The sequence below is a fragment of the Urocitellus parryii genome, chromosome 8 (assembly GCF_045843805.1).
Source record: "Urocitellus parryii isolate mUroPar1 chromosome 8, mUroPar1.hap1, whole genome shotgun sequence".
NCBI lineage: Eukaryota > Metazoa > Chordata > Mammalia > Rodentia > Sciuridae > Urocitellus > Urocitellus parryii.
The window spans coordinates 10,145,354-10,172,484 of NC_135538.1; the positions used below are offsets into that span (position 1 = coordinate 10,145,354).

The 27,131-nt window shown below is 39.6% G+C and overlaps 1 protein-coding gene across 5 annotated transcripts in view; it reads right to left on the reverse strand.

Annotated features, from left to right (window-relative positions):
• Nucleotides 1-27,131, reverse strand: part of Arid1b (AT-rich interaction domain 1B) — a 397,185-nt gene that overhangs the window by 248,405 nt on the left and 121,649 nt on the right. For all 5 annotated transcript variants that reach the window (XM_077802067.1, XM_077802070.1, XM_026393857.2 and 2 more), the window contains exon 4: nt 4,697-4,807. In XM_077802067.1, coding sequence (XP_077658193.1) covers nt 4,697-4,807 — 111 coding nt within the window. The remainder of the gene's footprint in view (nt 1-4,696; nt 4,808-27,131) is intronic.

Below are 27,131 nucleotides of genomic sequence, written 5' to 3' on the forward strand. Positions count from 1 at the left end.
TTCTTGGTAATAACAGTTTTCTAATCATTCTCTTTCAGGCTTCCAATATTCTGTTTAACATCTCCGTTTCAAAGAATTACCAGTATTTACCACCCCGTTCCATTCACAAAGGGCAAAAAACATTTGTTCTATCTGAAGCCCAGTATTTCCTTCCAATGACAAACTACACAAAAGTGTCATGAGCACTTTTTCCCACTTAGGTTTTCACTTAACTCGGGAAGACCCCTCTTTTCATGTCAACCTCCTTAGATATTCCCATATAGGGACGAAAGGACAGGGAAGAGGCTTTGAAAGACCTGATGGGCCTTCCAGTACAGCCAGGCTGTATAGTCAGCACACAAGTCGTAGCAGAGCACACAGCCATACCAACATGACCTGGGTGAACAGAGTTACCACCACCCATGAGATGCAAACCAGTGCCAGCTCTCTGCAAGATAAAACATATTAGTTATTTCTAAACTGGGGAATATTAACAACTCTTTCATCCCTGAAGCACTGTTTTGCTGAATATGAAAGAAAATAAAACCTTCATGTTTTACTTCCTTTTAAACATGTTTATAAGTATTCTATTAAGAACTTATCTACCTGTACTATAATTGTTGAAATTATGATTGTTTCTATCAATTTTTTACAAATAAAAAACATATCACTAAGAAAAGAATGGCTTTTGCTTTTTTTTTTTTTTAATGCGAGGGCCCTGGGTTCGATCCTCAGCACCACATAAAAATAAATAAAATAAGAGTATTGTGTTCTATAACTAAAAAAATAAATATTAAGAAAAAAAATGGTACCCTCTTGCCAGTGCTGCTATCACACCCATATTCTGGTGTCATTAGCACGCAGAGCAGGGGCTTTCCTCGTGTCAATTTAACACCATGAAAAAGATTCCTAAGCTATTAAAAGATAATTCTGAAACAAGGGGAAGAATTTATTCCAAAATAATTTTATATACATTAAGAAAATATTTACTGAATATAACACAACTAATACCAAGAAAGGATCCCAGTTTAAACCAAGGAGCCAAGATAGTTATAAAAGTAAGTAGTAAAAAGATGATTAATAAATGTCACAAGAGATGAAGATTTAACAAAACAAAGTGTACTAAATCATACTTGGGAGATATACTCAATGTTTATAAAATAAAGGAGTAAGGGGCTGGGGCTGGGGCTTAGCGGTAGCACACTTGTCTGGCATGTGTGAGGCACTGGGTTCAATTCTCAGCCCCACATATAATTAAATTTTAAAAAACAATAAAATAAAAGTCTCTCAACTAAAAAAAAATATTTTAAAAAATAAAGGAGTAAAAAAGTTACAGCATCTTTTAGAACTTCCACTGTGTATTTTGCTTAAATTTTGGCTTCATTTCCTATAATAGTAGAGGTAAAGAAAAACCACAAATTGTGCTCAAATTTAAGTGATAATTCCCTAATGTAAGGCAGCTCTTCAAGCTAATTTTCATATTATGTCCTAAATGCTAAGATTCATTAATAATGGAAATACTAAGGAATACAGACTGACCTATCTTGCTCAGCAGGGAAAGGCTGTATGTTGAGAAGGTACTGAAGTGAGTGGGCAATTCAAGCGATATTTGTTCTGAGATTAGGTCTGAGTCTGTTAAGCAAAAAGCAAACAGTACTGGTCATGGCCCAAGACAAGAGAATGCATATTAATTTATCAGTTCTTTGCTTTCTGTGGACAATATGAGAATCCAGCTAAGTCAGCTGGAAAACACAACTGCATTAGCTACTGAAGATCACAGGAACTTAAGGATATACAAAGCACACAACTTCAAGCATGGTAAGAAGAAGAACTGAGAGATCAAATTATAGATCTATTGTAAGGATATTGGAAACATCCTGATTTCTTATGAAAAGTTGACAACCATGTAACAAACATGCTGGAGGAAAAAAATATGACTGCATAGAGAAATGTTACAAAAACTATTTCAATATAAGCAAAAAAAATTATGAAATAACAATTTGGGATACATATTTGTTAAAAGTCTCATATATAATGGACACAAAATTACATATTAGAATCACTATTCTATATGTTTTAAAAGGTTAAGGCTTCTAACTTACTTAAATCCAAGTTACAAGACCAGAGGTACAAATAGCATGTGTTGTGTTTAAGTAAAATGACAAAATGTATGTGACTGGCACTTGAAAAGAAAGTACGGCTTTAAGAGTAGCTCTACTGAGGATCCAATGGCCAATCCAGCCAAGATTACAACAGCTTCCAGTCCCTGTGGAATCAATGGGGCCAAGCAAGAGAATGAAGTATTTAATAAAAGTAACACTATGAAAATACATATTAGAGCCATAAGTGAACACCAATGAATGGCTCCCGGAAGCCATAATTATCTTAAATTATGTACAGTTCATGAACAAAAAGCATACATGTAAACAAAAATAGATATGTAAACCCCATATAGAAATTTCTTGCACACGTAAAACCCTAGTGAAGAAAAATGATACACTAAAGCTCATCTAAATAAAGCCAATGTTAATCCCAGCAGACCTGGGCTTTAGATTCACTGGCTAATAATCTACAGCTTATTCTCTATGCAGTAACTGGCTAGTACCATAAATCCTGGGAACCTTGGTCTCTTAAAAAAAAAAAAAAAAAATCACTGAAATGTAATTTAAAGTGCTTTTGAGTCTATCAGCCTCCTGGTTAACTGAGTTAGAAAATAAAAGAAAATGAGAAAGAAAGAATAACACCCTAACTGGTATTTCTTATTGTAAGGACTTCATAACAAAATCTGCACCTACACGTACCCCTGAGAGGCAGGTGATCACTGTGAAGACAGTCATCATATACATGCAGACAATGAATAGAAATTCAGAAAAAATTCAATTTTTGATGAATATATTATTTTACTTCTCCAAATACTTTCATCTTCTTTTCAAGTAATTAATTTATAAAGCATCTGTCCCTGAGCCAGCCTCTTAAGTACATTTCACTGGAGCAGAGGACCTGGTTCCAACCCCAGCTACCTTGTAGAGTTAGTGGATGTCACCCATTCATTGCAAACTGAGCTAGGACAAGAACTGTATGTACACCAGGGAGAGACACTAAAGTTCTTGAATGGAAATAAACAGTAGTACATGCTGTACACCATGCTTAAGAATATGTAGAAAATTGCTACCAACTTATGATAAATTTTCCAACCTGGGGGCTGGGATTGGCTCAGTGGACGCGCGCTTGCCTAGCATGCATGACACACTGGGTTCGATTCTCAGCACCACATACAAATAAATAAAATAAAGGTCATCAACAACTAAAAAATATTAAAAAAAAATTTTTTTTCCAACCTGTGTCACAGTACCAATCAGCAGCAATGACAACCCTACAAACTTAGGTGCCAATAACAGTAAGCAACAAGTGAGGAAAAAAGTGAAATTCACTGTCCACCTGCTTCCCATGAATCAATTTAAATTTCATAAAACCACAAGCCAATTTCCAAATACTCAGCAAATGCTGAATTTACGAACAGTGTTCATGTGTTTCACACACTTTTCTACATTCTTACCAACCTATAATTATCTGCTTTGCAAAGCCTCTAGTATAAAACAGATTCCATTACCTTTTTCATTCCTTCAAAAAACCAAGTAACTAGACAATACTCCAAATTTCAAAACAAGACCATAATAAATTTTACCCCCTCCCACCAAAGAAATAAAAATCTATATAAAGATTATGATTTCAAAACCATGTGCAGCGGATGCCCAGACATGCACCTCATGCAGCCCTCACTTACCTTCTTCTAAGGCTATGTGTATAACATAAAATGGGTGCCTTATGCACGCTACATGTCACACTAACACATATGCATTACAAATGCTTGTTCTCAGATATTTGGAAAGAATATGACGAGTTTTATTTAGTGCCAAGACAGTTGAAATTCAAAATTAAAATAATAACTATCATGAACTCCCATCTCAAACAAACCTTAGCAGAAATTAAGTAGTAACAATGATTCTTCAGGTCACAATTCTTTAACAAGAAAATAAATGCAAAATATTTATTTGTACAGACTTATTTTAGTTAATAAAGAAAACCTCATTATAAATTAGGTTCTCTATTAAAAAGCAAATAAAGTAAAAATGAATTCTTTTCAGGCATCACTATGATACGTTGTATCCGCTACTCTTACTAATATACAACTCAATCACCATTTACCAGTTGCAGATGAAAATGCTTTACAAGCTGATTTGCCAAATTTTTAACTAAATTACTTTCTTTTGGGTGATGTGGCATTTACATACAAATGTAAAGTCCCAGAATAATTCAAATTAGTATCAGATGTTTATCTACCATTTATATACTTTGCACAGTGGGAATTTAAGTTTCCATCATACACAGACCCCCTACTCTGTATCTCTACCAAAAAACAACAAGCTAAACAAACAAACAAAAAACTCAATTGAACCACAGAAATACCTGCCTGCACACACACCAAACAGCCAAATAAAACCTACCCAAAAGATGTCCATTCCTACAAGTGGAATAAACTCATCCAGAACTATAGTGCTCCTAAGAATTAAGCCCTACAAAAAAATTAATAAATCATAAAATATATCTGAAACCTGGAAATTTCTGTTCCATGTGATAATATGAAGTACAAAAATAACAGTTCTTTTAAAAAATCTTTAACTCATTACATTTCCAAATCAGTAAATTAAGGTCTTACTGGTAAACTTGATGGTCTTTCTTGCTGTATTAAATTCAAGTCTTCATGATTCGGCTTTCCTGGGGCCAGAGGAGGTTGAGATCTAGTTCCGTAGCCTTCCTGAGACATGTCCTAAACAAATACAAATACAAAATATTTCATAAATATTTCAGTGAATTTTAAATTTCTTCAGTAATCAAAATGAAGCAAAAATTTTTCCCAGTATCAAGTAATATTACATTTTCGCTAATATGTAAATACATTATACCTGTGATTTCTTTAGCATTTTGTTGAAAGCAAAAAATAAAGAAACAGTGAATCAATAGCAGAACAAAATACATATATAAAATTAGCTGGTTTTTTCATTAAGCCTTATAAACTGAGCATTGCATTTGAATTTTACAGGAGGGTGACCCGTCAGTAAAAGGGGAGGAGGAAGAGTCAACTGCAGCCAAACTCTTGCAGAACAAGACCACACTGTTGCTTAATTCGGGAGTTGAGTTGTATTATTTAATTCTGATTTTGGTCAAACTGCCTTTAATATTACCTCAAAAAATTAATTAATTATGTCAAACATTAAGTAAATCTATACATTGTAAGTTTTAAGACATAGCCACAAAGGCTGCAATTGAATAAACAAGGAATAATATTTAAAGTAGTCACTTTAGGGATTATGAGACCAGCAGTTTGCCTAGGTCTGGTTAATTGACATACACCTGTTTTAAAGCCTTAATATTAAATTCAGCATATTATAGCTCTGAAATATTAGCTGACAATAACTAATGATACAATAAGTTGTATTTTTACAGGCTATAGGGTATTTATCATTTTTTTTAATAACTCTGATTTACTTAATGTTTGACTTAAATTACTTCCAAGATCCTTCATGTTCAGATAAGTGTTAATGGAAGGATGAGAACTAAGTAATGATGTTCTAGAAGACAATGTAATAAATAATGTGAGTGAGCCCTCTGCTCTGTGGTTTATGGAGAGACAAATAAATAATGTGAGTGGGCCCCTTGCTCTGTGGTTTACGGAGAGGCCTAAATGCCATGGCAATAAAATGTCTGTTACTATGGCCAAAAACAATACGTTACAATAAAATTAGGAAAAGATTAAAAATCTTCTGATAAGTGTTTGGCAAAGTAATAATAATCCAAGTTTATTGTGTTGATTGTGTTATAAGGATGATATGTTTTCTACTAATTGTGTAGTGAAGATATGTTTTCTACTAATTCTTTTTGTGTTTCAATAGCAGATTGTGATGACCTTGGACCAAGAGTCAAGTGACTGAAAGATAAAATTTCCCAGTTACATTCTTTTTGTATATTAAGAAAGGGGGAATATGTGGGAGGCCAACCTTACACATGACTGAGTTACACTCCCAGGCTGGGTGCTGAGGCGCTCAGTCGCAGAAATGTGGCACCCTTCTTGGGTGCGAGGGTCGGTGTCTTGTGCATGGGTGTGTCTTGCTACAGCCCCATGGGTGAAGCTACGCTCACCTGTTCCTTTGTAATATAATCCCTTGCCCTGTTTAGGATAGAATCTTCCATGGAAGTGCCTTGTGTGTGTCCCCTTCTCTTACTGTGCCCTTGGGTCTGCCTACCCAGGTGTCAGTCAACCTGCTGACAGTGGACATCATGAAGATACTCAGCCCCCTGAAACCTGACCCCTTGCCTCGTTTAAATAGCTTTTCTCGGGCTGGGGATGTGGCTCAAGCGGCAGTGCGCTCGCCTGGCATGCGTGCGGCCCGGGTTCGATCCTCAGCACCACATACCAACAAAGATGATGTTGTGTCTGCCGAGAACTAAAAAATAAATATTAAAAAAAAAATAGCTTTTCTCAATAAAAGGGGTCAGCACATGCTCTCGCTCTCTCTCTCTTTCTGCGGACCCTTAAGGTCAGAGGAGCCCTCATAGCGATTCCAAAGAAAAAGGTAAAAATAATAATAATAATTAATTAATTATGAAAATTTTATTATCAACTGACACTTAATGTGCTCCTTCAATTACCCACAAAAGACCATCATGGGGGTGGGGGTGATACTGGGGATTGAACCCAGAGGCACTTAACTACTGAGTCACATCCCCAGGAATTTTTTATATTTTATTTAGAGACAGGGTCTTGCTGAGTTACTTAGGGACTCACAAAGTTGCCAAGACTGGCTTTGAACTCACAATCCTCCTGCCTCAGCCTCCCCAGCTGCTGGGATTACAGGCATATGCCACCATACCCAGCAGCATCAATTATTATTAAGCTCAGGGTATCCTGGGGTTTCTACAAAACCAATAACCACTCATGCACAGAAGTCCACATGCTCATGTGGCATGGTTTTCACAAAACCACAATAAAAAATAAATCAACAATGGGGAACAAAGCAAACCCCAAAAAACCTGCAGAGGGACCAGAAACGTATTGTTTACATGGGCTTTCTGGCATCCTGTAGAATATTTTTGCAGGATGCATACTCTCAGCACTGTGCTGGAGGAGCAGTATATAATGTGATGCCACACCGCACTTCCTGTACACCAGCTCCCTAGCTACTTCTTGACGTTGGCTCAGATACTAAACATTCTACTTATCATCTGCACCTGAAGTGAAACAGAAGGCCACAAAGCTAAGGATTTATTACAGCAAGTCTCAGCTGGCACAAGGTTGAAAAACCAGTTTCTAACTGGAATTCCCCTCACCCCAAAAAAGAAAGAGAAATAAAATAAAATTTTCTCTCCTTCCCTGTCAGTTCAATCAGTGTTGGCACTAAAAAAACACCATATACAACTTCTCCTTCTCCTACTAAATTCCTAAATATTACTTGGAAAATTAAGGTTTATAAGAGAAACCCTATTAAAAAAGCTTCTGCTGCCCCACCCTTCTCTCACAGTGCATAGACTTAAATTGCATGACTTTTCTGATGCCAAGAAACTCTGCACAGAGGCTGGTACTACAAAGTATAAAAGCTGCACAAACTAGATTTAACTAGCCAATGCAAGCTCAGTGTTGGTGTGAACTGCCTTTAAGCAGACTCTGAAATAAAAAGCATGCCAACAATTCAGCATTTTCACATGCAATCCTTATTACTTTTAAAGAAATGTCCATCAAAGAAAAAAGAGAGAGAGAGAGAGAATCAGATATTTAACTAATAGACATGTAAAACACCCAGCCAGGACTGTATTTTCCTATGAGAATTCAATCACAGTTACACGGGGTTTTATTTGGTAACCACAATACCAGGAGGTGGGAGTAATCACATGCAAGCCAAGGACACTTGAACAGGCAGCTCTTCCATCTGGTTGCCAGCAGAGGGTAACAATTAGGCTTGTGGGGGACAAAAGCAAGGGCTGAGGGATTATTACCACCCTCACTGCCCTCCCCCACAAACCATGGTTTCCAGCAGATCCTAGGTTTTCACTTGTCACAGAGACTTCCCGCTGGGTGCCCTATGGTTCCCTGAGATTAACAGCCAGGATTTCAAATCAAGTGGGACACAAGGCCTCCATTCAGGGCCCTTCACCCTGTTACAGAAACAGCATAAAGGTGCAGGACAGCCTCACAATGGGCACAGAAATGAGCAGACCCTGCCCCTCTGTACGCACACGTGCGCAAACAGTTCACAGGCAGTGCCCAGGCACGTTTTAAGCAAACTCCAGTTAGGAAACAGTGCAGGCTCACATGCTCTATGCTTATTAGCCTTTTCCACTGCTCTGTATTTTCTCTCTATAGCTAAATGAAGGGCTTTTTAAAGGGGTTGAGAAAGACATTCCAACTGTAGTGGATACACACTTCAATTTAAAGTCATCCCCTCTAAAACAAGCAACACCGAACTAACAGAAAGCCATTAGAAAAATACACTCTAATTTCACGTTTCAGTTTTAAAGCTTTAAAAGTTCAAAATCTCAAATTCTACTCCTAACCACAAGAAATTTTCAATTATTAAATACAGTTGGAAATAAAACCAAATGAAATTTAGTAGGAATCACTGAAAAAAAAAAAAAAAAACATTTGTTCTGCCTCAGTTTATATTCTAGCATGAGGACTGATTAACTGAGAGCACAGAGAAAAGGCAGAGTTCCGGTGTGTGACAGTCACCTCCCATATATAATGTACAGAGGGACTCTGAGGTTAATGTCTGGCTGCTTTAATAGATCTAGAAAAGTTTTGTCCCATAACAAACTTGAGCTTTTTCACAAGCTGACTTACTTGCTTGCTTTATTTATTTTCAGCATGTACTTATTTTAATCTCAAGAAGTGTAATTAAATATAAGTAATTCAATAAACAAGAAGAGGGCAATGTCAGAACCAAAAACTACAGAACGTGGTTACCACTGCAGTTCATAAACCAGCAACAGACAAGCACAGCTTTAAATTTTAAAACATCACTGTCATCTTCGGTTATTTCTAAGTTTTAAAAAGTACACACAAGTGTGTAAACTATTATACACATATAAATAGTCACCACATGTTTCTGACATACATATTAAAGTGACGCCTCTTTTAAAAGAATACCATACTGCGGTAACACTGGAAACAATGGGAATGTGGTTTTCACCCTTCCAGAATTCTTCACCTGTGTTACTTTTCTACATCCCACATACAAATTTAACAAGGGATGGGCTCTGGTCTTAACCTTCTTTATGTTGTGAGTCAAACATAAAATAGGAAACTGTCATACCAACAACAAAAGTGTAAAAAGAGTACAGGTAGGGGTATGTACATATTTGCTTCAGAAACTTTCACTTACAAGGTGAACTAAATACTAATGGCAACATGAGACTCTACAGAAAATCTAGAATCACTAAAACATCAGGGTACTTTTAAGAAAATTAAAATGGGAAAATATTTCCATGGTATGAGTTCAAAAGACAGAGATCAACAATGAAAAGAAAGATGGCTCATTCCCAGACACTCACCCTCTAAAGGGTGCTACCACACTAACGGTTTTTCATTTATCTTTCCATAATTTTTCAATGTGTCATCAAGTACAAATGGGAATTTAAATTCTTTTTCCCTTTTACACAGCTGGAGAATATTTCCTGTAAATAACATAATTTGCAGTCCCTTACCGATGTTTTTTAGATCATTCTACATCAACAGCTCAATATCCATTTCATTCTTTCCTTACGGCTATGAAGTTCTGTATTACTGGTAAATACCTGAGCTAACCAGTCACCTACTAATGTACATTTATGTTGTTTCCAGTCTTCCCTACTTCACACAGCATTAGAGCAAGCATCCTCATGCATAATTTTCATGTGAAATTTCTCTGTAGTGTAAATCTCTACAGGTGCATTTTCTGTTAGTAGGCTGGTACGTTTAAAATTTTGATAGACACTGGCAAAGTGCTCTTAACAAAGAAAGTGTCAATTTACACTCATTGCATCATTTCGGAATAGAACAAAACTCACTCAGGATGTTTATATGTTAGCATCACAATATATCTACCTACATATAAAAAGTAGCAAAGCCAAAGCTTCGATTCTCAGCATAAATAAATTATATAAATAAATTAATAAATAAAGGTCCATCAACAAGTTTTTTAAAATGCAGTATAAAAAAAAAAAAGAAGGAACACTTCAGTCATGAACAAACAGCAACGGTATCCAGCAAGAGGTAGACGAGGTTACCTCCAGAAGCAAGCAATCTGCTTGCCTTAATAGTCCAACACCCTAGCTTTGGGTTATGACAAAAAGTAAGAGGGACCCACCCTGGCTTCTGATTCTGGCCAATTAATGATTAAAGTTGCTGAGGCTGTCTTTGAACCTTTGATCCTCCTGCCTCAGCCTCCCAAGCATCTGGGAAACAGGCATACACCATAGCACCTGCCAAGAAAAGCTTTTCAATCATCACATAAAATACAGATATGCTAGGAAACGTGTTAAGATGGTCACATGCTTGAACAATCCAAGGTGAAGGAACAGGATTTGGGTATCTCATAAAATCCTGTGCCATCCAGGTCAGAAGAGTCTCTTCCTCCTTTTCTCTCCCTGCTTCGGAAACGCCTATCATCAATTCTAACTACTACAGGAAAAACGTTGTCCTGGAATGAATGATAAAAATTTTAGCTGGGGAGAAGACAAAACCACCCCACAGAGATACACAGGACCAGGGGTTGCCAGGCCTGGAAACCATCCCTAAACTGAAGAAATCCACTGTGTTACAACTTCCCCTTCAATGCAGAGAAATGTAAAATATCCTTTCCAAAAGGAAGGGCATGTGGAAGAGTGGCACACTGACCTCCCTGCCACGCCAGGAAAGCCCTGTGGAAATATAAACCAGGACAGCTAACATTTGCAAGACGTGACTCTGTGACAAGTGCTTTGCCCAGTTATCTTAACAACAAGCCCATGAGAGAGTCCTATTGTCATCTTGCTTTTTACCAACAACACAAGAGAAACTTAAGTAACTTGCTTAGCCAGGGAATGGCACTATGTCGGGGTGTCTCAAGAAGTGAAAGACATACCTTCATTTCTACAATAAGTGTGCTTCAAAGACAACAAAGCTGGAAGCACCACTACATAACAAATGTTTAATATAACTTTAATTCTTCAAAAGATATTATCCTGGGTGTTCATGTATTCTCCTAGATTCCATTTTCAAAATTTATAAGCTTAAGGACTTTATATGTGTCAAAATCCTCAATGCCGATATCATAGATATGTAGTATTAGAATAAAAATTTCCTTTCATGAGTTTAAATGCAAAGCCACTCTCTGTGCCACTCAGTATCAGCAAACAGTTATTAAAACTCACCAGCTAACGGGAAGCAAGATAAAGGGACCCATCAAGGCTCTTCTGCTGGCTTGTCTCTCTCCGCCTGCCCCTAAAAGCAGGTGTCCTCAATGTTTGTCCCCCAAGGACTCCACGCTAACCCTCATCTGATGATTCTGCATCTCTGCTGTCAGTACCCTGTCTCCTACTGCAAAATGAGCATCTGGACCTGTAGGGAGAGGCCCTCACACTCTTCTCTCTCTTAACCATCCCCCACAAACAGGCTCCTGTTCCAGGTCCTGCCCCTCAAATGGGAGTTCTCAGAGCTGCCTCGCACATCTGCTACCTCTTCCAGGACCTCTACATGTCTGACGCATTCCCAAACCACATGGTCCTTCCAACCCACCCCCTTTCTCCTGCCCAACAGTCAGCCTCTGCTTTGGAGCTGTTCCGCACTCCAGCTTCCTGTGTGATGTGGGCATCCTCAATGCAGATGCTCTGAAAATGCCCCATGGGTACCTGGAGCATCAAGTCCAGTGTCCACGGTAGGCACAGAAGAGCTCCAGCTGCACTCCAGACTCACCTCGCCCCTCCCTGCTGCAGCATGTGATTGGTGTCCTGCAGGAGCCTGCAGCTGAGGCTCCTCCGGCCTCTCTGCTGCTGCCCCTGAGTGTTCACCTGCCTTCCCCCAAATCTACAGAGCACCTGCTGTCCTCAAGATTGCACTAGAAATGAGCTCCACTACCCTCCAAGACAACAACCTCAGACCAACTTCACACAGACTCTCCTGCAGAACTGGCACTGGTGCATTTCAGCTCGCCCTGAATCCACTTGCCATTTCTCTAGGAGAGGGCCACTGTCCCCTTGGATTCCCAGTGCCCAGCACTGACTGAGCCCCAATACAGGTCAGGCAAATGGCTACTAAATGGCTGCCAAGAAAGACCTCATGGAGATATCACAACACCAAAACAAATGCACAAACCTGGGGCTGGGTATGGATATACCTCTGTTGGTAGAGTGCTTCCCTCACAAGGCACTGGGTTTGATCCCCAACACCACCACCAAAAAAAAGAAAAAAAGAAAAGAAAAGCACAAACTCATAAAAAACACAACTTGAGCTCATGGCCAAGGGTATTGATCATGTTAACTGCTACACTGCCTGGCAGCAGTGTGCTTCAAAACACATTTTGCTGTTTGTTATGGCCGTCTTAAGGCAAAAGGACCACAGAATAATACAGTAAAACATAATGGAAATTCATAATCCGGGTGCATCAAATGTATGAAATATGATATGTCAAGAGCTTTGTAATGTTTTGAACAACTAATAATAAAAAAAAATTAAAAAGAAAAAAAATAATTCAACTAAAAAAAAAACATAATGGAAATTTTAAAAGGAGGAGAAAAAGACTGCAGACAGCAGCCATGGTGCCATTGAAAAGAGGGGAATCAAGACACTCTGCACCCAATGAGCACAACAGCAACACAGGGGGCTAGGGGAGCTTGACTGCAGATCAAATCAGTAATTTACAAAGAAATAAAAAGGACAAAGGAACATGTGAAACCGCAGTGAGTCAATCAATCAGTATATCCCAAACTGTGGAGATCTCTACTAGATAAATGACTCTGATTCTTCAACAAACAGGTGCCAGTAAAATTAAAGGAGAGTGGAAAAGAAAGAGATAGAAGGAAATCCTAGAAATGAAGAGGTTAAAATATATTAACTGAAGATTGGACTTTATTTGTATCCTGATTCAAACTACTCTCATCTAAATAAAACAAAACACTTATTCCATTTATTAGACTACTAGAAATCTGAACTACTGGATAATTGATAGGAATAAATTATACTTTAAATGTGATAACTGTATTGTGTTTCTTTTATAAGCCCTTTATCTTTGAGAGGGACATAGTAAAATACTTCCTGATTAAGTGACACAATGTCTTGAATTGACTTCAAAATAATACAAAATAATAGCTGGTGTGGCCCAGCTGTAGACCCTATGCTGGGCATGCAGGAGGCCCTGAGTTCAATCCCCAACACAAAAGCAGAGCAAAACAAACCGGTAGGCAGGGGGAGGAATGCAGGGGAGGGGTGTAGAGAAAGAAGCACAAGTGCAGGGGTCTACTTCTTTTGTGTCTAAAAATTTCCATTTAAATGAAAATGCAGTTAATGGCATGAATGACTACCTGTGAGAATCCCCAAAAGTGTGGCTGAGGTGAAGCAGGCTTTCATCTGAAAGCCACAATCACTTCTTAATTATCTTCAGCTCCTTCCTCCCCTTGAAAACATAAGTAGCATTGATATTTTCTTCTTTCAGATTTTACCTGCCCCTATTTTTATCTTTAAAGTTGTCTGCTACACTATTTAACCCTACTGTTTAGATGACTCAACAAAAACTACAAAATTCCCTCAGTCATCTTAACTGAATTAACGTATCAATTTTGTTCTTCCCTGAGATTCCCCAGGTAAAACCTGCTCTTCTTGTTGGCCCAGTGATTCTTATTCAGTCTCACCACTTGCTCTCTACAGCCTTCCTAGACCAGACCTGACAGAGGGCCTCCAAAGGACTGCTCTCTGATTTCAAGAAGACTTTTGCAGCTACAGATGTCAAGCAGAGACCTTGAACCTTTGCATCGACAAACCCAATTCAAATTTCAACTTCCCTCTTCACTAGCTAGTGTAACCCCAGACAGGGGGCAATTCCTACTCTGGTGCTGCTGGTTGAAGTGTCCCTGCAGTCTGGGGGTACCACAGACCCCCTCCACTGTCTCGAAGGCACAGGGCAGCTAAGTGGGGCTTTGGTATATATCACGATGAGTTAGTACCATGACAGTCAATCTCTTCACTTTTTTCAAGTCAATATTGATATTTTCCCGGGCGTCTGCCTTTCCCCAGCTCTTTCAGCTTGGATCAAAGTCACATGAAGTAAGCTCAAGTGTTTTTTTTTACTGCCACTAATTTCTATCGGCCAATTTAAAGCTTAAAGTAATATTCCGGATCCTATACTACATATGTTGATGAGTCCAAAACCTAGACATTCCGAATATTCCTTATTTTATATTAATTCAAAGGAATAATTGATTTCCAGATTTTTAAAGACTATTCTAAAATCAGGGACAAGCCTGTACAAGCTACCTCATGACATTTCTTACTCAAGAGCTTCCATGGTACTGACAACGGGTTTTTCAGCATGAAATGCTTGCCATCTCCAAGACCATGGCTGAGACAAGGCCCCACACTGAGGCAGGCTGTGGCCCCCTTTAAGTCTGCAGAAAATCGAAGGCTGAGGGAGCAGAGTGGTCAGGGCCCTGCAGGATGGCATTCCAGGTTTGGGAGAAGCCTTTTGTTTTGTTTTCCCTCTATTTTCACAAGAACTTCTTTCAACTGCCAGTTGGCTCAGAGTAAGAAGGGAAGCCAGCCACATGCTTGCCTAAAATGACATTTACTAAAATATCTAATAAAATATGGAGACACTCAAAAGCTAATGACCAAAATAATTAAGACTTTTAATAGTCAATTTATTTTTTAAAACTCACAAAGCTAACTAGCCCCAGTTAATGTTCGTTATCCGTACTTTATGCAGAGAAAAATAGTAATTCCTAAATGAATTACAACATCCAAGAATCTTAGCTCCGTAACTTACTACAGAAGAATTCCATGACTCGCCTACGAAACCAAGAAATAGGAACCTGCCCCCTACGAGAGAGGAGCCCGCAGTAATGGACATGATTCACCCACTGCCTTTGAGCTTTAGCACTGTGCCCAGCATATCTGAAAGCCACACTTATTGTCACTTATTGTTATTTCAACTATTTAAAACACATTAAAAGATGAGAATCAAAGTGTTAATTCAACTACTAGGACTTTATGGCTACAATAGTGATGGTGGTGACAAAGAGCGAGCGCTTCCGTACACAACATTTACTATTCGCCAGGCACCTCTCCAAGTGTTTGACTCATTCAATAAACTCTTTCAATCTTCACATCAACTCCATGAAATAAATACAGTTGTCCTTCAAGAGCTGTGCAGTACTGGTTTCCACACCACCCACCCCACTGGGCAGATTCAAAAACCCCAAATGCTCTTGTCCCTTTTATAAAGGGTGCAGTATCTACAGAGAACCTACATGCAGCCTCCTGTAAGCTTTAGATCATCTCTAAGTGACTTATCGCTGATACAACACTAGTACTATGTACATTTAGCTGCCATATTTAATTTAATGTAGGGAAAAATAACCAGAAAGAAAAGTCTGTATGTGTTTAGTAGAGACACAATTTGTTTTCTGAATACTTCTGATATGAGCATGGTTGAATCCAGACATACAGAGGGCCAACTTCATTTTACTAATGAAAAAACTGAGGTACAGAGGCTGACCTGTCCCAAAGAGAACCAATATTCTTTCCCCAGTGTCTGTGCATAATGACTTTCCTACTCCACACCCACCAGATGAGGAATAATAGCAGCTCCCTATCCTGTAGCTGACAAATCCCCACGTAAGGCTGGGTCCAGAAATTTGAATTTGTTACAAACTCTGTAAATTGTGGGATTTGTTAATTAAATACAGTGTAGTATTTTCATTAAATCATCATAACAAAAAAAAATGAGGTTTGAGGTAGTAAGCCACTACTTAGCATCTGTAGTGTGGAATTCTGCTGTGTCATTAACAAGGGTTAATTCACCAAGCCTCTGTGGATGTAAACTAGGTAGACCTGAATCTGCTCACCCACTTGGGCCAAGGATGGTCACCTAGTCTTATTGCCAATGAAAAGATTATCCCCAACTCTAAAATAAATTAAGTCTGGCATTGGCTTCTCATACCCTCTGAGTGCTGATTCTTTCTCCAACAATCTAAGCCCTCCCTCCAGACCAAGAAATCTACCACACCAGGCACAAGAGCCCAGCAGGGTCTGCATCAAGTAGAAAGCAAGGTTAAACAGGTCTTCCTACAAAGTGGAACTGCAACTCACACTGAGGGCATGCATTCTTGATCTTGGAGACAAGGCATTGAAAACTCCCCAGAAATTACAGCAAATGTGCATATGTATGTACTTTCCTGGGGGGAGAGTCCATAGTTTTCACCAGATTTCCAAACACACACACACACACATAAGGGGGATGCTAAAGGGTGATAACTGAGATAATATCAACAAGGAAACTCACCAGAACTAAGAATATCATAATTTCATTGAGATTTATATGACCAAATTAGTTATAAATAACTGCATTCAAAATTATTTTTTTTCTAAATAAATGAAATAAAAATAAAATTACTAAAATTCTCAGACCTACTAAAGAATTTTCAAACATGCTGTTTGTGTCCAAATTAAATACGAAATAAAAGGTTGCCTGAGTATCTCTGGCTGCAGAGCTATGTACACAAGTCACCTGCATTATTATGCACACACCTTAAATTAGAGGAGTAATAGGACGGATGTGAGTGACATGACAGTGACCTGCTGAAACAGAACTCATGAAACCCATATGCTGCACAAACAGGGACAGACTTTGTATCTGCCAAAAAAGAGAGAAGTGCCAGGAAGATCCTGTCCCAAGCCTGCCGTCCAACTCTCCCCAAACTGTATAGGCAGCCACTTTCACAACTTGTACAATTCCTCCTTAAAATTCCTGGAGTGAAAACTGAAAAAAAAAAAAAAAAAAAAAAAAACAGAAGAAAAAAAAAAGAAAGAAAGGAAAAGAAAAACAATGTGGCTATGGAAGAAAGTAACAGGAGAAAAAATAAAATACAAGAGCCAGCTCTTGACTGCTGTTTTGCATTGTACCAATAATACTTTCAGAATGCAAGAAGCAGAAAGGAATTTGTGGAATTTTTTACCATCAATATAATATTTAATAATTTTAAACTTTTTACAAGATGTTAAAAAGGATCATTTGATCTATTAAATTTCCCCCTGCCCAGTCATTTTTGTTTTAAGCGTACAAAAAGAAAGAACACACTCAAAAGAACTTGACATCCAGTTAGTATAATCTCCACTGGTCTTCTACAAAGTTAGATCGTAAGCATACTTCTCTCAAAAATGGTCAAAGTTCTGATTTTTTTCAGAGATGCCTTTATGATGTTTAAAAATGTACATATTCCAGTTAACTGTTGCTATAATTATAGGAAAATATTTACCGTTACGGAGTGAAGTAAATTTCTAATCGGGTAAAAAAAGAAAAGACCCTAGAAAATTGAGATTTGTCATGAATTACATCAAAGTTAAGTAAAATTTATTTCTTTAGCAATTTTCTGTTAAACACCTTCAACATTCCAAAACCAGTGAGCTTTGTGTCAATTCTGAGGTTCACCCCTATTGCTTTTCTCAAGGGAAAACAAACATGGGAGCCACTGCTCTGAAGAAAGGACACTCCACACAGTGGCAAGTGTGAACAATGAGGGGTCAGTGGAGCCCCTGCCACGCAGGGCATTAACAGGGTCCAGGAAAGAAAGGGCATGGCCTCCACACACCTCCTTTGGGCAAAGCATTTACCAAACAACTCCAAAGCACCAGACAGTTTACAGGGTAGGTCTCCAGACCTGCAGAGGCAGCAGCAATACCAGAATCACCTTGAAACTTTCTAAGTATGAGAATTAATCAGGCCCTACCCCAAACTACAGATTAGGAACTCTGGGGATGGGTCCAATAACCTGTGTCACAACACGTGTCCCAGGTGCTTCTGGATTACCAGGCAAGGCCCTTACCAAAGGCCTCCAGGCCTGACTATTCTCCTATCTCTGGAGCTAATGCATCTCTACTGTAAAAAGTAATAAAGGAGACAGCAACCCCTTTACTAACTCAGAGTTAGAATCAAACCTAAACTCACCACAAGTAATACCTACTTGCAAGTGTGACCTTCCAAGGTTACTAGCAATGAATGAGATAATTGCAGGAGCCTTGCTAGGGGTAAACTGGAAAGCTGAATCAATGCATTCTGCTCTTATACATACCTAATTAGAATAAATTTTTAAAAATTTTTTTAAAGAACTTGAAAATGGAAGGAAAAAAAAAACCGGAAAGACAGTTTAGTTTAGTACGTGGGCACTCCAGTGGCTCTCAAACTTCGCTGTGCATCCAAATTGCCTGTAAAATTAAATACACACTCCAAATTTCCCCCAAAGAGAGGGTCTGAGTGGAAGAGACCTATTTAAGTAGATACCTCAGGTAATTCTAATATAAGTACTCATCCCTCTTACTGTTTTTTTTATAAAACACAGTTGGCACAGTTATTCAATGGTCCCTTTCTTTCCTACTTCTTGACTCAATACTATGAACCCATCCCTCACTCCAAAACCTAGCACTTTGGGGAAAATAAGTGAACTGGGGCCTGTTCTTTTTTCTCCCTTCCAGGAAAAAAACCAAAAAGGTAACCAGCGAATTCCAAGAGGAACACTATGTTTCTTATATCTTAGTCTTCCTCTGGAATACTATATACACAGAGCTGTTAAATCAAAGCAATTGAGGAGGAAGACTTTACATGTAATTATATTTTATCACATTTTTTCATAATTTAACATTTCGCAATGAGCACGTAAAAGCCAAATGAAAGCAGCTGAGTTGAAAAAAAAACAACAACAATTCAGGAATAACAGACAATCCTCTGATCTCTTAATGTCAGAATGTAAATATCAAGTGAGGAAAGAACTGTACGCAAAATATAACAGCCTCCATGTGCAAGCCGACCCAGTGGCAACTGTGAAACAATGGTGGGGTCAGTGGCACCCTGGCCATCCAGGGTATTAACAGTTTCCAACTGGGAGGGCATCAGGGAGGAGAGCACAGGAGGTGTGCAGTAAGAGCCACACTAGGGGGACAGGTGCACCAGCCCTTCCCCTGGGTCTGGGGAAGCAGGACTAAGAACCAGAAAAAGAGGCTCAAGCCCTGCCTGTGCAGGAGTTCCAATCCCTTAAATCCTTCTCATTTGAAGAGACAGTGATGGAGATGGGGAGAGAAAGAGGAAGAAGGGAGGGGGAAGTTGAGAGGGCTGAGGGACGTTCCCTTGCCCTTAGAGTTGTGCTACAAAACAGGGAACGATGTGGGGCTCAGATATCTTTCAACAAAATCCTGCTCTCGATGCACCTGAAGGTTTTCTTTAGCCTTTAATGAAATTCATCTTAAATAATGTAACTCCCTTTATTTTATCCATGGTAAACAGTCATGACTCACTGATGGGCTCTCAAAAATCTTTCTAGACAGGCCCTTGCCACTAAGCTAAGCAGATGCCCACAGTCCACGTGGGAGATGCTCTAAGCCAGGAGGAGACTCCCACGTTTCAGGCCTGCCTGGGCTTTCAGATGGCTCTCCTCCGAAGGAGCCTTTCTAAATAAATTAGGTATTGAAAATACTGTCATTATATGTAATTCCTCACTTCCTCGTTGGATTTCCCTTTGATTCTGGTACTAGAGAGAAAAAATCATTTAAAACATATGTTCAACATGACCATGAATAGCACTATGAAATTATAATCCAATGCAATTAGACTCCCAGTTATACTACTAACATAAAAAGAATAACATTGAAACTTTTCCGTTAAAAGAAAACCCCTTAATAATGGGAGAGATGTGTCCAGAGCTGAGGGTTTTCTCTTGTTTTCCTCACTGCTGTGAGGTAAAAGCACAGGCCCAGGCAGGCACCTGCACCTCATAAGGGAAACACTGACCCTAGCAATTAGGCCAAAAAGACCATATGAAAGGACATTCTCACATTCGCAAAACCTTCTCCGGGAGTCTTTTAGTAGGTTCTATTTCAAACACTCAGGAATCTCACACACACACTCTCTCTCTCTCTCTCTCTCTCTCTCTCTCTCTCTCTCTCTCTCTAGGAACTGAACTGCTAAGATGGCACAGTGAGCACCCAGCTTCACTACATTGCTCTACCCCACGACAAAGGAAGGTAGCCCCTCCTCATCTCCTGATGGCCACAGGGCACCCACTGCCTCCCACCTCTCTGGTCCCACAACAGCTCCTGCAGCAGCTTTAGGGGGCAGGGACATCATGGCTCAGTTGACCATCAGAAAACAGTCAGTCTAGGGGTGTTCCCTGCTCCTCATCACAGTAACTTAAAAGTTTCCTCCTAAAGTCCTCACAAATTCCATAACCTTAATTCCCTAGCGATGGTTAAGGCTTTAGACTTTAACCACAGACTCAGGCTGCAAAAGCAGGGTAAGCAAGAAGAAAGCAGACCTAAACCCACACATCACTCAGGGCTTCACCTGGTTGCTTCCTTTAAAACAAAGAAAAATGGGTATCAACCTAATTCCAATAGTTTTCAGTATCAAATTAATCAATGGATTCCTGTGTTCATACCTAAAAGCTGAGCACTTAATGACAACTACAAGCGTCCTTATCTTTGCTGTGATAATAAAACTTGTAACAGATGAAATGTGCATGCTAGTGACTAACACAGGCTTTCTGACTTCACTTTTCTCCTAAAGAAGCAGAAGGAATGACTTGTAAATTAACTTTGTATCATACAAGTAAGAAAAAGCTCAGTGAGACCCTATCTCTAAAATAAAGTACAAAAAATAGGGCTGGTAATGTGGCTCGTGGTTGAGTGGCCCTGAGTTCAATCCCTGGTGCCCAAAAAAAGAAAAAGAAACACAGATTCAAATAAACAGTAAAACAACAAAGAAGTGTTTATAGCACACACAAGATTACAGCCTGGGGCTTAATGTGCCTCTGAACTTCAGCTCCCTCAGTGACTTGAGCGGCATGTTGCTACCAGTTTTAATTCAGAAACATTCTACCGCATTGTTAGCATATAAGAAAGTGCCTTTTCTAAGTTAAACTCGAAAAGAGTCCAACATATTATGTTGATTATGGTGGATATTTTGTATTAAATTATTCTAAAATATTTCACTCTCAAGTTCCAATGCTATTTCTTTCTTTTCAAAAAGAATGTTCATTGCCAAATAGTTTCAGTTCATGCATCTCCACTTGAAAAATTGCTGACCATGATGATGGCTAAAAAAAAAAAAAGTGATACTTTAGAAAATATAAACACCTGTGTCTTCATGGATTTAGCTCAGTTTTATTCTCTATGATCCACTGTGAGAAGTGAACTGCTAAGCAGGTGCTATTTTTTTTTTGTTTAAAAAAAATGATAATAATCTTTTACATCCTTTGATATAGCTGGGGAAAAAAGCAAGAGAAGCCACTGGTTCCCTGCATAACTGCTCCTGCTAAGCAGCCCATTAACTGATCTTCTAGTCCACAAGTTCAGCATCCTGCAGGAAAGGGCTCCCTCTACTTTCAATAACGGAGAACTCGTCCCCCTCCAAGATCAGCACTTCTCTCACCAGCAAATTCACTCCTTCCTCAAGACCTTTCAGAGACACTTCTACCAATACCGAGTTCCTGTGTCCATCAATCTGGAAAACACACCTCACTCATTGACCTGGGAGCTCCTCAGGTCAGAGGCAAGGTCTCACCAATCACCATACCCTGGTACAAGAGAGTTCCCAGGCACAGAATATTCATGGAGTGGTTTGTGTTTTGCTTTTATTAACAGTTGTGTCTTCTGTATTTTTCCCAATTGACCTGGGGTTTAAAAAACTATAAAAACAAATGACAAAGATACTTTCAGAAGTATGCATTCCCTCAGTAATCTCAGACAGCCTGGCACAATGGTGCATACCTGGGGAGACTGAGGCGAGAAGATTGCAAGTTTCATGCCAGCCTGGACAACTCAGCAAGACTATGTGACAAAATTGAAAAATAAAAAGGGCTAGGGTGTGGTCCAGTGGTAAAGTTTCCCTTGATTTGAGCCTCAATACAAAACAGAAAACAAAAATCTCAGGTGGCTTGTGGGGGTAGGAAGGGCTGTACCTTAAAAAACCAATGTTTGAAATTTTTCATTGCTTTACACTAGCTGTTTATTAAAGACCCACCATGATAAATAACTATCTAAATAAACTGTGACTGACTTCAGTGGTGTTACAACTCTGGTCTAAGAAGAGTCAGGACGTTCTGGCTATGAAAGCAGTAGTCTGGTGTGAAGCCCGTGGAGAGAGAAAGGATGGAAGAGACCGCCAAGTGTCCAGGTCCCAGAGGCAGAGTTTGGTCAGCAGAAGGCCCCCACCCCCCACCCATGTCACCGAAAAGGGAATGGCAGACAAAAAGCTACAGCCAGGCAGTTCCTTTCAGGTTCTGCTGTCCTTGACACCTAACAAGTGGCATCTGTCAGGAGGCAGCAGGGAGAAGATTCCTGGAGAAATGTGAGTTATAATGGAAAATGGGGTCTTTTCTGGAGTCTCAGGAGGGCAAGTCAGAACAGGAACTGGAGGTAAAGAAAAAACTTTCCTCATTCTATAGCTACCAAGAGGAGAAAAGGAGGTAATGAGAGTTTGCTAGAGGGGTATAGGAACTAACAACATAAACCAGGATTTGACACATCATGACCCCAAATGATGAAATGCAAAACCAGAAACTTTAAAATAAAAAATTAAAACTTATAGCATTAAAAAGTTTTTCTCTACAAAGTTTTAAATCTCCTGTAACAAAGTTTGAGGAAATAAGCTAGGATTAAAAAAAAAAAAAAACTCTCTAAAATGGAAGGAGATTCTTCAAATAGCTTGTTTGTTAAGGCATTAAAATAGATGCATTTGTAAAGAAGGGAATGTCCAGGGCTGGGGATATAACTCAGTTTGTAGACTGCTTGCTTCACATGCACAAGGCCATGGGTTCAATACCCAGCACCACAAAAAAAAAAAAAAAAAAAAAAAAGAAGAAGAAGAAGAAGAAGAAGAAGAAGAAGAAGGGAATGTTCAAGTGTTGAGTAGACATGTTGCCTGGTGAAAGTGCCCTTCACTCCTGTGGCAGTCTCTGGAACTCTCCTCCTGCCCCTAAAAGGAGCAGTAGAGAAGAAAAAGAGAAGTAATTTAAAAAGCAAACATTAATAATATATGATGTTTATGGAGCAAATCAGAAAATTACTAATGCCCCAGTTCTTCCCAATGCAATCGAATTTCCATGATCGATTTATTCCAGAATCACAATAACACACTGAACAGGTCCAGATCAAGTTCAGAATTCTATGGGGTCTCTTTTAACTTTGTTGAGGCTCAGAAAACTGTAACTATAAAGAATAATTAATAGAAATAAAATAAGAACCACTGAAAAATATACTTTTAAATTTATATTTGTGAGCTGGTGGAGGATATAATTTGTTAAAACCTTCTAAAGAGAAATTTGGAAAAACAAACGAAGACTAAACCACACTTGATTTACCAGCAAGTCCACTGGACCATGAGCTGCGTGGCAAGCCCTTCCAAAGACCAGCACAAGCCACGCCCAAAAAGAGCCAGCTGTATGTATGTATGGTCAACAAAGGCCTGTCCAGGGTACTAAGAGAAGTTACAAAATTGTAATATCCAGCAGGAAATGTTTACCTTCTTCACCACTGTAAATTCTGCTTGCAATGTGCCAGCAGAAACAGATATTTTGAACAATTAAATCAACAACACTGAACATGTAAATTATGGTTTTCCTGGGTGCCAGCATTCACCTTGGCACCAGGGAGGCCCCTCTCACAATGGTGATTTACTAATAGGAAGAATCACAGACAAAGTAAAAACCTAACAAACTACATAGTGACCTGGGCTATGGGGAAAACTAGGCAGGGTGAAAGGGAAGTGGGGAGCAGGGCTGTGACCTTGGTCAGCGTGCTGGGAAGGCCTGGGAGGGCACTCAAGGCAGCATGAGAACTAACGGGGTATAGCAGGACTCCAAACAGATGCTGGATGGACAATGAGTTTGAAACATTTCTGACCAAAATGTTAGAAGGACAGATTATATCTATTGAGCTGGAGGTGAGGGGACACAAATAGAGCAGACCTGTAGAAAAGGGACAAGGGCCAAGAGTATGGCTTTAGATGTACCAAGTTTCAGAAGCCTGTCAGACACATGAATTTGCGATATCGAGTAGGAGCTGAAGGTACAGAGATAGAAAGGCGAAGAGAGCCCGAGTTGCAGAAATGCCTTGGAAAGCTACAGGACTGCTGACACGTACAGCCATGAGACCAAAGGAGATTGCAAGGTATGGAAGGTTGTGGCTCTGACACTGAGCCCTCGTTTCAGGCCGCCACTTGGAGGACAGGGAGATACAAAGCAGAACGGAGAACAGGGAGTGGCCAACAAGGCAAGAACAGAGCCAGGAGAGAAGCTGGGAAGCCAGGAAGAAAGGAGCTTCATGGAGGAAGAGGCCCACACCACCAAATGCTTCTGACAGGTCAAAGGCGGCAGAGCAACCCTGCTTGCTGGGCAGAGTAACAGGCAAGCATTGGCAGCTTTGAAAAGTCGTGCTTCGCACCACCTCCTCTCACTGCTCCACGGAATCTAAAAGACTGGTGGCTGCCAGGGCCTAGGGCCTGAGGGAGACGCCAGGCAAAGGATGTGAGATTCCAGTTAAGAGGAAGAAGTTCAAGAGATTATTGTAAAACCTGGTGACTGTAGTTAATAAAGGACTGGACACTGTTCTTAAAAACTGCTGAGAGGGGATGTACAGTGTTTCAACCCAAAAATGAAGAGGTGAGGCAGAGAGTCACTTAGTCACTACACAATACACACATACACAATTCCAAACGGCACACTGTACACAGTAAATAGGTACAATTGTATCTGGCAATTTAAAAAGAAAAAAGTGTAGAAGATCCATTTCAGTAGAATAGTTGAAATAAAAATCTATAATGGAGTATATTCAAGGGGAAACAATAAATGGGGAATGCAAGAAAAGAGAAAAACTGGTTTGTGGTTTTGGTCAAGAAAGGTGTTTTTGTTCTGTCGGGTAAGAGAAATGGCAGCATGTTTTAATGTTAAAGGGAATGACAAAACGAGAAACCGATGGCCTGGAAGGAGGAGGGACATAGGAAAAACCAGACCCTAAGCATTCCAGGAGGGGAAGGGCCTGCAGAAGAAGAAGACAGCAAGGATGTGAGGCCCGGGCGGTGGTGACTGCCACCTCCTGACTGCTCCCATCCACGCCTTCAGCACCAGCAGCAGCAGCTGGTGGGAGAGAAGTCTAGGGGCTGGAAGCCAGCGGGGAATGTCAACCAGCTTCAGGCAAACACAGAGCAACAGGACAAGGACCCTCTGAACACAGGGTCATGAGTTTAAAGACAGATCTCCTCCCCCTCTTCCCACCGGGCTCTGAATCAGTGGGGAGCTGGGTTCCTAAGAGTGTGATGGGTATCAGAAGGAGGCACTAGGTGTGAGGACGGGGTAAGGAGGAAGAGTGGCATGAGCGAGTGAGAAACAGGACAAAATGACTGTGTTTCAGCGAATTTCAACAACTTAAACACCACTGCAGATCTTTTTTTGATGGTTTGTTTTGTACCAGGGATTGAACTCAGCCACATCACCAGCTCTATTTTGTATTTTAATTAGAGACAGAGTCTCACTGAGTTGCTTAGCGCCTCGTTTTTGCTGAGAATGGCTTTGAGCTTGCGGTCCTCCTGCCTCAGCCTCCTGAGCCACTGGGATTACAGGCATGTTCCACAGCCCCGGGGCCACTGCAGATTTCTGAGCAATAGTGCCGTTCAGAGTCTCTATACTGCAGCACTGCTGGAACTGGTACTATACTGTGTTTTTTAATCAGTGTGGTACCCTTTACACAATATTTAAATATATTACACACATGTTAATTATAGATAACTTAGAAAATACAAATAAGGTAAAAGAAACAAAAGTTTTAATAGTTGAAAATATTCTTACTTTATTTATAAACTTAGGTCATTTTCATACTTTTGGAAAACTTGCCCTTTTTTGGTAAACAATTCTGTCAGCATGTTATTTAAAATGTTCCTCTATATTTTTAATCTTATATAATTACTATTGTATGATAATCAGCCCCGTGGATTGAAAGTCTTTTTGAGGTTTTGAATTGACCACACCACACTTCTCTTCATCCTATGGGGCCCATGGTTACCACACACAAGGGGTAACCTTCTGTCTCTCACAGTCTTCTAACACAGAAGTGCCTGAGCATTTGCTTTGGAAAATGCAATTTTTTTGTTTGTTTGTTTTTAAATGAAAGACTTTCTGTTCTTTCCTAGTTTCTTTCCATGACATTTAGGGCATACTGGTGTTTAAAATTCTGTATGATAACTCATGCCATGTATGTATTTCAGAAAAACTAAGGAACCATGCAACTTTATGTATACAGACAAGATTTCAAGGGAGCAGTTTGTCACAAGGATAAAAAAATACAATGAGGCTTAGTGGGTCTATGACAGGAGTTCTGTATAATCCCATAAGGAGCAGAAGACATGGACCTAACAGATCATGCCTCCACTTGCACAAGTCTCAACATTCGTGTACAAAAAACAAACAGACCCTCCTTCTCTGAACCAGAGCAGCACCTAAATATTGAGGACATGATTTACAAACAGCTCATTATTTAAGTCTGGAAACCAGCTCCATTTCATGTGGAAGAACAGTGTTCTGAAAATCATGTTAGCATATACTGAATTTTCCAGGAATAAAATACCATGTATATTGAGAAAAGATTATGCTTTGTTTTGTTCAGAACTTTTCCAGGAGTTACTTCCCATTTTAAAAGATGGCATTGCCACTGACAACCATACTTGGGAATGTGAATTATGGATATAACACACCTGTGTCAGTCTCATCTTGCACTGTCCAGGGCACACTGATTCCACAGTCATCAAGCATTTGTCTCAGAAGTCTAATGTGACATTAGATTGGGTAGAGAGATGTCATGGGAGGGGAGGGGATGGGGAGGGGGATAGGAAGGGCAG